At 42.4% G+C, this 13,186-nt stretch overlaps 1 protein-coding gene across 1 annotated transcript in view; it reads right to left on the bottom strand.

Annotated features, from left to right (window-relative positions):
- ANKS6 (ankyrin repeat and sterile alpha motif domain containing 6) overlaps positions 1-12,283 on the bottom strand; it is a 34,158-nt gene extending 21,875 nt beyond the window's left edge. The window contains exons 1-4 of the mRNA XM_061449011.1: positions 11,481-12,283; positions 7,859-8,358; positions 3,660-3,704; positions 1,379-1,583 (exon numbers count right to left, since the gene is read on the bottom strand). Coding sequence (XP_061304995.1) covers positions 1,379-1,583; positions 3,660-3,704; positions 7,859-8,358; positions 11,481-12,214 — 1,484 coding nt within the window. The 5' untranslated portion in view covers positions 12,215-12,283. The remainder of the gene's footprint in view (positions 1-1,378; positions 1,584-3,659; positions 3,705-7,858; positions 8,359-11,480) is intronic.
- Positions 12,284-13,186: the final 903 nt, after the last annotated feature.

The following is a 13,186-nucleotide window of genomic DNA, read 5'->3' as shown; positions in this document are numbered from 1 at the left end:
AAGCAGGACTTGCCTTGTGAATTAAAAACAATACTGTAATTCAGCCTCCAAAACTCCTCTTGAGCAGAGACTGACCTTGCATAAAAACAAACTCTGACATGCACAAGCAACACAGAGCAAAAAATGTTCTTAAGTAGCAACAGGTGACTGCAAATTCTAATGCTACAGCTGACAAAGAGATCTCAACTTGTCTACTTCATTTCACACTATAAAGACTGATTGATATAATAGGGAAGAGTAATTTTATAACACAGCCCTCCAGGAAACTGTGAAAGGCAGTATATGAACACAGACAGCACTCAGCTGCACTCTGTTCTTCCACAGACAAGAGGAGTGCCCGAGTACCAGCAAGGGGACATGACAGCATGACCTGGCTGCTTCTACTCTAGCTGTGTGCTGGGGTAGCTGCTGATGAACAAAATCGCTGCACCAGGAAAACAGATTTTCAGGCACTTCCCATTAAATGCCTCTTGCTACTACAGCTACTGCATTAGAGAGGAAGCAGAGAATCTCATCTTAACGTAGGTCCCACGAACTACATCAGAAAATTTGCACAAAGCAGTGACAACTTGACCTCCTATTTTCCCTTCTGTTGCACTTTCATAGTCAAGTAAGATCTGATGTCTAAATATAAATGCTGGATCAGAATATCTGCATTTGTACAATTAATGTGAGCATTAACCAGCAGTGAAGTGAATCTTCACCTTGCTGAGGGCCTCGTCTACAGCAATGGAGAAAAGTTCCTAAACTGAATATCCTGTATTTAGATAGTGTCAAATATATGACAGAGATCACATCTGAAGAACCAGGCCAATTTCTGGGGTCTGACTCTTAAGTGCCTACCTGCATTTATAAAGTAGCTTTAGAGAAGTTGGCAATCAGTTGTCCAGTGGGTGCAATTCTGAAAACACCATGAGAACTAAAGACTGAACAGGGGAACATATGAAGGGTTTTAAGACTGGAAAATATGGCATATAAAAGGGTCATTGCTTTAAAGTTTCACAACTTGATGTAGGCCTATAACCCTGGCAGGGGGTGATACTCTCTTACAAAAGACTAAAAAAAAAAATCAAAGGATGGAAACTGAAATCTGCACTAAAGCTCCTAGTGCCTGCCTGGAGCACTATGTTCCCAGCACTTACTGACCAAGCTTCAAGTTCCCAGATGTGCCACTCATTCTAAAATCCAAATGGCATTGAAGTCTGCTCTGAAAAGCAGAGGCCAGTGCAAGAGTCATGGAAAACTGAGGTCGTAAGTCTCTCAAAGTCTTTTAAAACCTCTCTGCTTCCAGAGTCAGTATCAAAAAGATTTCATTCTTCCTACATCCCGACAGAACAAACTTTTTTACTGCTGGACCCAAAGAAAGCGTATCTCTTACCCATGGTATGTGGCCTGCATAAGTGCTGTCCAACCATGAATATTATCCTGTTTGTCAATATCAGCATTTTTCTCAACAAGGAGCTGAACAAGGGGCAGCTGTCCAGTTACAGCTGCAATCATTAATGGAGATGCACCGTCAACATTAGTAATATTGACCTGACTTGGGTCTTCCTCAACAATCTCTTTAACCAGCTGAAAATTTCCTGCAAGACAGTGATAAAACAATCTACATGAGCAACAGAGTTTAATTCAGCTTAGCCACAGAATTAAAATGTATTTTGATATGCAGATATTGGTCTACATTTAATGGAATTAAAACAAAAAATAAAGTACTAGAGCAATTGTAACACTAAAGCTAAGTATTTCTACTGATCTTTGGTCCCAGCTATTCAGCCTATCTTCCTTACATAAAAGGGTGGCATAAGCATGAGGTTTTGTTTTCTCGCATTTTCCCTACCTGTACCCTCGCAGTACAATTCCATCACTAGAATCATTTTCTGAAATGAACTAAGGCTGTAAAAACTGAAGGGTACCTCACATGTGAAGCCACAAGTAGGGAATATTTCTGTAAAATTGTTGTAAGATGGCGTTGTGCAAGGGAAACTGACGATGCTGAGACACCATGATTTGTCCTTCAGCAGGACAAAGATCCCTGTTCCAGGGAAAACATGATACTGAACATATTTTAACCATTTTTTTTTTCCAAACCTTAATAAAAGTAGGAACATGAACTTTTTAAAAATTTAAGAGACAGTCAGGGTTAACTTAAGCAGAGAGCTCAAGCTCACGCACCTCCCCTACATTTTTATGACACGTGGCAGGCAAAATCAGGGAAGAAGTCAAGAGGAAAAAAAAAAAAAAAAGATCTCTGTGACTGAACACCTACCATGGTAGGAACAGAGGCAAGAAGCAGCAAACCATCAACTGCCACGCAAACAGAAACATTCTCACCTTTTAAAAAACCTTCACATGGTAAATGGCTTCATGACATAGGCTGCCTTCAACTCAATCACAGGCATTAACATTTGCCTTGGAAAGCCAGCCAAAACCCCAAACTGCAGGTTACTTGCATGCATTCACTAAAAACTAACACCTACCTGCACCACCCAGCTAATTTCTTGGAACAGGAAAGATAAAAAAGCACAAAACTACTTTTTCATGTTCCAGTTTAGCAAAAAACAGCAGGTGGTTTTCTTAACACAGACCTGCATCATAGACTTTGTTAAACAGAAACCCTGGAAACTACACAGACTCCAGAATTGACTTTGAACTTTGGCATGGACAATTCTTAACCTATCATGTTGGGGTTTTTAACACTGCTGCCATCAATAGCCAAGTATTTCAGAAAAAAAAAAAAAAAAACAAACCCTAAAGGAGTATGCTGACCTGGGGTGCTGATGTGGCACCCCTCCAAGACTCCTGACCCAGCATCAACATTTATAAATCTCAAACTAGAAGTCACAGGGGTAGAAAAAGGGCAGCTGAACTATAAAATCTGACAGACCTGAGATTTTTTGGTAGCTTGAATCTCTCTAACCTGCCAAAGAGATTGCAAAGAGTTTTCTGACCTGTGACATTATTAGGAACCAGATCAGAAAATTAATAGTTTTGTTTCCCATGCTAAAGCCATCACATAGCAAGCCTCAGGCCGAACACTTCATTTCAGCACCTTTTCCTATGCTGGAAGATCCAGGAAAATAGGTAACCACAAAGCAGCTTGCCATCCACTAAGGGTACATCCATCAGAGCCTGGATCAAATTTAAATCAACAGGATGGCACTGGCTCTGTCTGCCCCAGAGCAGTTTTACCAGTTGTGTGCTCAGGAAAGTCATTCTTACTCATGAGAGAACAGGCAATATCCAAGACACTTATTCTTTTCTTGAAACAACTTTAAAGAGCAATTACAAAGCTCATACAGAGTAGAGGCCAGCATACATTTTGCATCAGTTAGCACTTTTGTGTTTATACTTCAGGTTTATGAGGAGGAAAAAGAAAAAGCATATTAAAGGTAGCGTGGTCTTCGAACTACTAGAACTACTACATCACACCATTTTGGTATGGAGGGCGTAGCCAGGAGCTCATAAAGATTTTCTTTCTCCTATTGGAATGTGAAGAAAAATAAACTACAGAAACAAATGTATTTTTAAAATTAAAAACAAAACAAGGGAAAAACCAAAGTCACATGTAAAAACAGAGCACGTTTTGGTTTCCCATGTTAACAGACATGCTCTGAAGTTACAAGAACCAGACATGGTGGAAGAATCCTGTCAGCACTTACCCAATTTCAAAGCATGAAAGACATCAGGTTGCCTCTTTTCAATATCTGGAATAAATAGAAGCATTTCTGTTAGCAATCATTTAAAAAGACAAGAAAAAAAACTATTAAAGTTTTGATAGCAAAAACTGTTTAAAAAAACATAGTACTATAAAACGTAAGTTTAGATATGCATTTAATAAGAACAATGAAAGCACTGATAACCTTTTTATTCTTTGGAGAAGAATGAGTCACCTATATGGTTCTCTGTGCAGAGCTAAAGCTACAAACTATAATAAAGCATCAGTATAGGCTTTTTCCTTACAACCTCCATTCTCCATCAGGAAACTGTATTTGGAAACTTTTCTGTTTCCTGCCTGGAAGACTAAAATATCAATTAAAAACCCACAGTATAGTTCTGTGGTCTGGTATAATCCTCTGTACAACAGCAAACACTCAAATAGTTCAGGATTATTTTGAAAGGTGACTCAAAAGGAGTTTTACAAGCAGTCCCATTTTTATTTCCTCTTGACGACTGCCAGGTTAATTTATGAAGGTCACAAAAATAATACTGATGATTTAACTACACAGCTTACTATTTGTCCATTAATAGGTACCTTTCAGCTCCCAGATCACGATCCCCATAAGAAGAACTCCAATTATTACAAATTTTAGTATTTTGAGTGAAGGACCATTCCTTTGACATGCCTTCAAAGTGCTTTGAAACTGCTGACACTAAGATAAAAACAGTGACATATTTTGCACCTTCCACTTTTCCACAAGACAGAAAAATATATTCTCCTCCATCTTCCAAACCATTACTGACACTACAGAATCACTGGGGTAAAAAGACTTTAAGGAAAACAAGATGTTGGAGAGATTTCCCGAGCCAAATTCTGCCATTTTTATGGTAATAAAAGCAAAGGCTAATTTTCATAGCTTGACTTCAAAGGAAGTAATTTGAAAATGCTGAACAAATGTAATTGCTGGAAAGCCCCTCAAAGAAAATGAAAAATTCTTAAGATGGAGAAAGAGAATGGTGGGTCCTACATTTCCTCCTGTTTCAGAAACTGCACTCACTTGAGCTCAGAAGGAACTTCTTATGAGCTCACCATTGGAAAACAGATTTCAAAAGACTAGTTTAGCAAAGGACCAGATGCCATACTTCGCATGTGAAAAGCCTGGAAGAGAGGCAGCCTCAGGAGCACGAGACCATGAGGACATGCCAGAAGGAAGAACTGCCATTCAGGTAAACCAAAGCAAGGACAGGAGCAGAACTCAGTCAACAACCATACTATTTCAGGTAATTCTTAATTTGCTACTGAAAAGAGCCCTGATAAATGAGTTGCTTTCTTTTGGGAGGCAATTCATGCTATTTACGGCAATGGATCAGAAGACAAGTTCCTTTTTTGCTGCCTTCCATACGAGAGAAAGGATCTTTCTTATTTCCCAAGATATAGAAGACTTCAGTGCTAGAATGCAGAAATTTGTGTGGAAGCTCAACGTTTTCACTTCCAACTCTGCCCCAATTACCTACTATCCTTCTGCTGATAGAAACTCCCCCTCAGCAAAGGTGACAGGAATACTCACTCATCGGCTTTAAAGCAAGCCCACTCTCCTAGCTTAAACAGACGTCTCCAATATTTGAAGTCTTGTGACTACAGAAGACTTTCAAGACTCATCAGGCCAACTCTGCATGCATACAGATTCTGTACGTCCAAATGCCCGGGTAAGGCATAAAGCACTGCACTAGTGAATCCCAGAGGTGTCTTATTCCCTCTGTGTACTGCAATCAATTGATGTCTATTCCTCAGAGACTGTTCATCAGCAAACTTCTACAGTCAGCCAGCTCTGGCTGGCAGCACAGCTATGAAAGCCCTAGCTCCAATTTAACCTGAGTCAACATCTAAGTTAACACCTTCTCTAAAGCAGAAATAAATGTCAGATCTTTAACTTTCTTCTTAAAAGTACAAGGGAAGCTTGACCTGCAGGAATGACAGCAAATGTATAGAAAAATGTCCACACAGCAGTGTAATAGTGAAATAATTAGGCAAGATTTAAATCAGCCTATCTTTCATAAGTGGCAGAGAGCTTAGAGGGGACTATCCTACTCTACAGGCTTTTTGCCACCATGGCTAGATGGGTGCTAGCACCTGGAAAAGGTTCTTTCTAGGCCTACCCACATCCTTAGATTTTATAGTAAGTACTCCATAGCTAAAAAATCCAGATGCCACTCTTCCAAACCTTCTTGTTAAGCACCTCCCAACACTGGTCTGCATCATAAAGCATAAATACCTTGAAAAGTGTCCCCAACAGCCACATACAGAAAAAGGTCTCAATCTCTGAAATCACTTATTGACACTTAGATTTCCAACACAATGTCCAAACTAAACTATCTGATTTCAGCAACAGATTTAATGCATTTCTGCTAACATAAACTCCTGGAGAAAGAAAGAGAAGCAAATCCACAATACTTTAACAACACTAACATATGGTATTCATAACATTATGTTATTGAACCAGCTAGAAAGAAACACTAATTTTGAAAGATAGCTGCAATAAGTAAAAAACGTCTAAAAACTAAATTCATTAACATTTTAAACAGACAGGTGACAGCAAGTAGGTTAAGCCTACTACTAAGCAAAAATCCTAGAATTTACATACAAAAAAAAAATGTTAACTGAGCACAAGGGGTTTATTTTAGTAATTGGAAATAATTGGTAAAGACACACAATATACTATTCTGTCCTTCTGGTTGACTGTATGAAAATAGATATACCACTTAAGACTGAATGAAAAATATTGTAGCTTTAGGTTTGCTCACACCTTCCTTAGCCTTCACATCCCCTAGTATAAGGTATTACCTCTCTCTACAAAATCCTGGATTTCTTACCCCCTTCCACGCTCATGGCTAAAGTTACATGAACACTGCATATTCTTTAATCACATTGTGACAAAAATGTTTCTTTAGCAGTTCTCATCTCATTCACTGCACATAACAAATACATTACAGGGCAAAACTAAAAACCATAAAAGCAGCATTTCTTAACTTCATTTTAATTCAGATTTGCACTGAAATAATATTATTTTAAACCTAGTTTTGTACATACATGAACAGTGTGCATGCCTGCCTCTGTGTGCGCACACATATCCAGGCTGGACAGTCTTGGGCAACATGGTCTAGTGCAAGGTGTCCCTGCCAGTGGCAGGGAGGTTGAAGCTACAATATCTTAAGGTCCTTTCCAACCCTAACTATTTAATGAATCTATGATTCTAAGTCTGAAGGGAGAAGGTTGCTAATAAATTTTATGAAACCTTGAAGTTAACTAAGTATTACCCTCTCCTGCAAGGAACAGAAAAGTAAGGGACATGCCAACTTGCTATTCATCCACATTAATACTTTGTTTTCTTAGAATACACAATCCACTATTAAAGCACTTTCGGGAGGTTTCATAGAGAGTGGTAGAAAAAAAAGCATTAGGTTAACCTCATCTGGTTTTCTGCATGTCACAGGTCTTGTATGTGACACTCAGTGAAGACAATTCAATTATGAATTTGACCAAGGCATTTAACCTTGACTGTCAGAGATTGAACACTAAGATTCACCACAAAACATAGTGTCTTATTTCCCATTCAAATTCTTCTAGCTTTACAGTTTTGCTGGGTTTTTTTTTGGCTCCCATAAAAGCCCTCCAGTATTGGACTTCCTGTTCTTAATGTGAAGACTTTAATAATCACTCCTCTTAACCACCTCCTCATGAAACTAGACAGATTGACCTTTTTAAGTCTCTCTTCACAAGGCAGGTTTTCTAGCTTCAGATCTTCTAGGTTGTCTTTAATTCAGCAATACCCTTTCTTTGACATTCTGTTTTTTATGCCCACTCTTTAGTGCCACTTCAAGCAGGCCTTTGTAATTTTCTTCCTCAATAAGCACCTGGATCATGTGTTTTAGTAGAAAAAAAAAAACAAAACAAAAATGCATTTAAAACATCTAAACATTTTAAAATTTTTCATGTGATTTTTATTGCAGGACAGAAATTTTGTCATGCAAAGGTAATCTGCTGAAGTTGGGCATTTCTGCCTCACCCAAGGCAGGTGTACCTACTCCAACATTTTCAAAAGAGTCTAATTACAAGAAAACATACACACAAAATAACCTCTTTAATTTCTAAACGTGCAATCAAAACTTAAAGGAAATGAAACAAAAAACTAACATTCCTTACCTGCCTGGGGTCTGATTGTTGTGAGAGACTCCAGGTAGTCCTTCATGTCTTTGTGTTTTAAGCCAACAGAGATTTCAAAAGGTGTTTTATGTAGCACATTCAGGTGATCAGGATTGGCACCCTTCTCCATGAGCTGCTGTGCCAAGCTCACCTTTCCACTAACAGCTGCCAGCATTAGAGGACTCCAGCCCATAGTCTTCACAGTGTAATTACAATCAGCTCCCCAGTCTAGTAACAGATGTACCACTGCCTCATGTCCATGCTGAGCAGCTGCCATCAGTGGAGTGATGTCAGGAAAGTCTTCTCTGCTGCTGTTAAGTACACTTGTGCTAAAATGATCATAATTGTCTACATAAGCTCCAGATTCCAGCAAAAATTTCACCATGCTGACGTGGCCGCCTCTGGAAGCCATTGTAAGGACACTGGCTCCTAACTTATTCTGTGCATTGAGATCGGCACCATTCTCCAGCAAGATGTGAGCAACACTTAGATGTCCAAACCTTGAGAGAAAGAGACAAAGGGAAGAATTAACACCTTAGATGGCAGAAGCTTCTCAAAGAAAACTGACATATTCTGAACACAGAAAACTGTTACCAAATTGGCCTATTGACTAATAGGCTATGTGGGATCATACACACATCACTGAATGTTACAGTGGCTACCTTACTGGAGGGGATCAATCAACAGCTCAGGACTTGAAAACTAAACCATTTCACATGAACCAGTGACCATACTCATAAACCAGGCACTTATTTAAAAGAATGTTCTGCTCAAAGCAGCAACGTGCTAGCCTCATTTTCAACTGCATGACACCAACATGTGACCTCTATAAACTACAGTCACTTTAATACTCTTATTTCCAGCATCACATTCAAGAATCAAAGCCAGTTTGTCTGCAGAGATCTTAACTAAGTACAGTAATTACTGCTGAATGAGTTAAAGCTTCAGAGTCAATGCTGAACAAAAAAATTGTTTTATAAACTCAATACCCAATCTTTTGGGCTTGCATCATTCCTTGCTTTCTAGTTGTGAAGCCCCAGAATGGCAGAAGTCTCAAAGAAGACAGGCATGTGCCCATGAAGCTTAGAGAACACAGGCAGCGGCCACTGCAGTTGTAGAGTGAGCTAACTTCTCCACACAAAGGGGACCAGAGGGTGGTCCTTGATCTAGAGAAACTGCTCAATCAGCAGAGTGGGACAAGTGGCTGCATGAATGGCATTCCCCAAAATGATCAATAGAAAGTATTATCCTCCTGAGTCAGCCAGACCAAGCTAGCATGGGAGAAGCACCTACAGAGCTCAGCCCAACACAACAAATGGGATTTTAAAGAGAGCAAGGCTTAAGCTGGCTTCCAGTCACATATTCCTCTCTCATAAATGGGGACGCCCAGCATCATGATGCTGGTGACCATACAGAGACTGGTAATGGGCATGCCATTTGTCCTGTGGTTCAAATGCATGTTGCAGTTGCTATGTTAGGCTTGTGTTACAATTTCAGGAGATTGCTGTATCACTAGGCTGAATTAAAATCCTGGGTAACATTAAATATCTTCCAATAAGGAAACTTGGTATTAAAGCATTAAACCCTCTTTATGTGGAATATCTAACAGTACTTGGTCAGGGTACTGAACTCTGGTTTCACCGGTAATGCAGCTTTGATAAAACATTTGATTATCGGAGGCGCTGGTAGTTTTGTCAGTAAGCAAAGGCAAGCCATACAACCAACCAGCTAGCTAACTATGAGAAAATGGAAACCCCTGACTATCCTCAGCCGAGAAATTCCACACGTTAATAAACATAATACGTTCACAAAACATGTACTTCATGCTCTTGCTAACGATATCAGGCATTACTATATACTTGTGCAGTGCGTAACACAATCAAACGCTGATCCTGAAAGCAGCCTTTGTACACTGCAGTAAAGCAAATGTTAGTTGAGGAAGTCCCGAAGAATGCTACTAACCACTAACAGTAGACATGAGACCAGAACTCCCTGGTTTCCCTTCAGAAAGTACACAGTTGCAGAAGAAAGCCTCCAGGGCCTGTCCCTAGGTCTATCCTGGTAGGCTTCACTGAGTCACCTCAGTAGAGCCTGCAACCCCTGTACACACAATTAATTTTATGCATATATGCTAACTCCTGTCCAACTTCAACAGGACGAGCCACAGCCAGAAAATTAAATGTATGCATGAAACCTGCCTTTGTACAAAGGCTATGTCTTCTTTTTGGTTATCCATTAAAAAGAAAAAAGGAACGTGCTTTCACTTCATGCTTTCTCCACAGATTTCAGTGATACCTACACTACTTTTCAAATGTCAGCAAGTCATTTCTTTGAAACAGTGAGAGAATTATAGTGATTTGAGCGTGTTGTTTTTAGAGAATGAGCGTACGGTTTTCATTAAGGGAAAAAATAAATTGAAGAATGTTTCTGCAATTTCAACCCCCCCCCCCCCCCCTTTTTTTTTTAACCTTCATAAAATAACAAAATTGTTGAACCTTGTCTTGTTCTTACTGGGAAACCAGCTGTGTGACTCATTCTTCGGGAACTTTCCGTGGGCTTTAATTGAAAAGAGAAACGTTGACTTTGAAACAGACTCTTTTCTTCCAAGTATTTATGAAACAAAAAAAAAACCAAATAAAAACTAACAAAACCCAACCAAAACCAAAAAGCATTTCTCCTCTCAATTATTACAGGAAATCACTGCCCTCCAACTTCAGTAAACACACCTTGTAAACCCAAGGGGTGCTTGTATATGTAAAAATAAACACAAACACCAGTATTAGCAATATGGGTGTTGCAATACGGGTCTCCCACAACATAAGCATAAAGCATGGCATCACTGACGCAGAAAACCCAGTTTCACCATTAAAACCCTCAGCAATTATTTTCCACATCATCCAGCGAACCACTTAGGAAAACACGGAAAAGCAGAGTGCAACAAATTTGCTTCAGTATAATTTATGTCAAAGGTGACTTTTCAACGGGTAGGTAAGATGCACACACAAAATTTAAAGGTAAAAAAAAAACACCAAAAAACAAGAAACAAAAAAACCAACAAAGAATGAAGTAAGGGTGCGCATGTATCTTACTTCCGCATAACAGAGGAGCAGTGTTTTCATGTTCAAGTCTCCACTGACTGTGATTCTACACTTCGTTTTACCCAAGAAATAACATGCACAGCTCCAATCACTTCAACCATAGTACGGAAAGAGAAAACCTAACACCGCAGCATAATGCTTACCCAGATTTAAACTCAACACCCCCTCACCTCACTCCACCCCGCATAAGGTAACAAGTGACCACTCCGAATCCCAGACAACCAACCACCGCTATATCGGCGGCGACCGCCCGCGGCCTACAACATGGCGCCTCCCCGCCCGCCCGGAGCTTCCCCGGCCCTCGCGGACGCCCTCCCCCGGCCTGGGGAGCTGGATTCTGAGGGCGAAGGAACCGGGCGCCGCCGGCAGCCCCGGGGCGGGGAAAGGAAGGGCAGCGCCTTGGGAACCCTCCCCTGCCCGCGGCAGCCGCCTTGCTGCTGACTAGGCCGGTGCCCCACGGGGAAGCAGGATAGCGACCGGAGTCCCCCTCCCCTCCATCTGTCTCTCCCTGATCCCTGCCCTACCTGGCCGCCTGCATGAGGGGGCTCCATCCGTAGTGGTTCGTGCTCTGTACCGAGGCCCCCTTCCGCAGCAGGAACCGCACCAGCTGCTCGTGGCCCCCCGCCGCAGCGAACTGCAGACCTGTGTTGCCAGCCTCGTCGGTGCAGTCCACGGGCACGGCGGAGGCCGGTGGGGAGGATACTTCTCCGCGGGGCTCCGCCACCGCTGCCTCCTCGGTGCCGCAGGAGGAAGGGGCCGCCGGGTCTGCAGTGCCGGCGCCGGACAGCCCCAGGAGGCGCCGGGTGGTCTCGCAGTCGCCCTGCTCGCAGGCGCGGAGAAAGAGCTGGACCTGGGGGGGCACTCCGCACTCCCCCATGGGCAGCTCCGGCGGTGCCCGAGCAACTCGGCCGCCCGTCACCGCCCCGCCGCCGGCGAAGGCAGCGGGGAGGAGGGGACTCCGCCGCCGGGAGGAGGCCGGCCGAGGGCAACTACAGCGCCCCGGCGGCTCTCGCATGGCGGGGAGGGGAAGCAGCGCTGAGCTACGCTCTTCGGAGCCGGCAAGGGGCTGCTCCGCCCGACCGCCCTTCCCTGCCCTAGCTTGCAGTCCCAGAGGTGTCACCTCTTCCCGCCCCAGCGCCGGGGTCACTGCGGCTCCTGCCCCCTTCCTCAGGTGTTTTCTGTCATACACTCCACGGGCTGCAGCCGTTTCCCACACCGTGTTCCTGCTATCATTACCGACTCCCCTACAAAGAAGCATCTTCGTTTTCTGCTCAGGGTCGTCGCAGCAAGTCGTCTCTTACTCGGCTTTGTCCCAAGAACAGCCGCTTTTTCTTGCCTCACAGTTACAATTTGTGCTGCCTGGTGCGGCCTCTTAGGCCCACTCTGCTTACATGATACTTCAGCCTTTACTTGTACCTTCCTACCTTGGCTTTCAGCTCCAAACCGGTTTCTTCCCTCACTGAGATAAGGGAAGTTATCTCAGTAAGGTGAGTCATTCCCTAACAGACATGTATTTCCCATGCTCCGATAGCACTGATCAGTTAGTCTTTCAGTTTAAAGAGTTTGAGAGTAAAATTTAGATTTTATCTTATCTGTAGCTTCAGCGTCCCAGGTAACCTGAAATGTATTTCAGGTTATACTGATTTACAACAGCTGAAGTGAGGGGAGAAAATAAAGCACTGATGGAATAACTGTTGAACTGCAGTTGACAAGTCACTTAAGAATATTGTGTTATGTCCTTGTAAGTTATCTATTAAAACAACTTATTTCTCCAAGTGATAGAGGAGACAATGAAGAGAGGTGCTGTGCTGGTCCTTGCCCTCACCAGTGAGGGACTGGTGGGGAATGGAAGCTCAAAGGCAGCCTTGGCTGCAATGACCATGACGTGGTAGAGTTTGAGCAAGTTCAGCAAGCTCACAGCATTAGAGGAAGGTGCACAGCAAACTTGCTACCCTGAACTTCAGGAGAACAGACTTTGGCCATTTCAGGGATCTGCTTGGTAGAGTTCCATGGGATAAAACCCTGTAGAGAAGAGGGGCCCACAAAAGCTGGTTAATAGTCAAGGATCACCTTCCCCAAAGGTAAAGAGCCTTGCATCCCCGACAAAGAGGTCAGACAAGAACGTCAGGAGGCCAGTGTGGATGAACAAGGAGCTCCTGGACAAACTCCAGCAGAAAAAGGAAACCTACAAAGGGCGGAAGCAAGAACCTCCAAGGTGGTAGCCTGGTAG

This window comes from Pezoporus flaviventris, unplaced genomic scaffold (genome assembly GCF_033815535.1).
Source record: "Pezoporus flaviventris isolate CSIRO_AGI_PZ_B2104156 unplaced genomic scaffold, CSIRO_AGI_Pfla_v1 ptg000007l, whole genome shotgun sequence".
NCBI classification, from domain to species: Eukaryota; Metazoa; Chordata; class Aves; order Psittaciformes; family Psittacidae; genus Pezoporus; species Pezoporus flaviventris.
The sequence above is the reverse complement of the archived record's forward strand: the minus strand, read 5'-3'. Positions and strand labels throughout refer to the sequence as shown.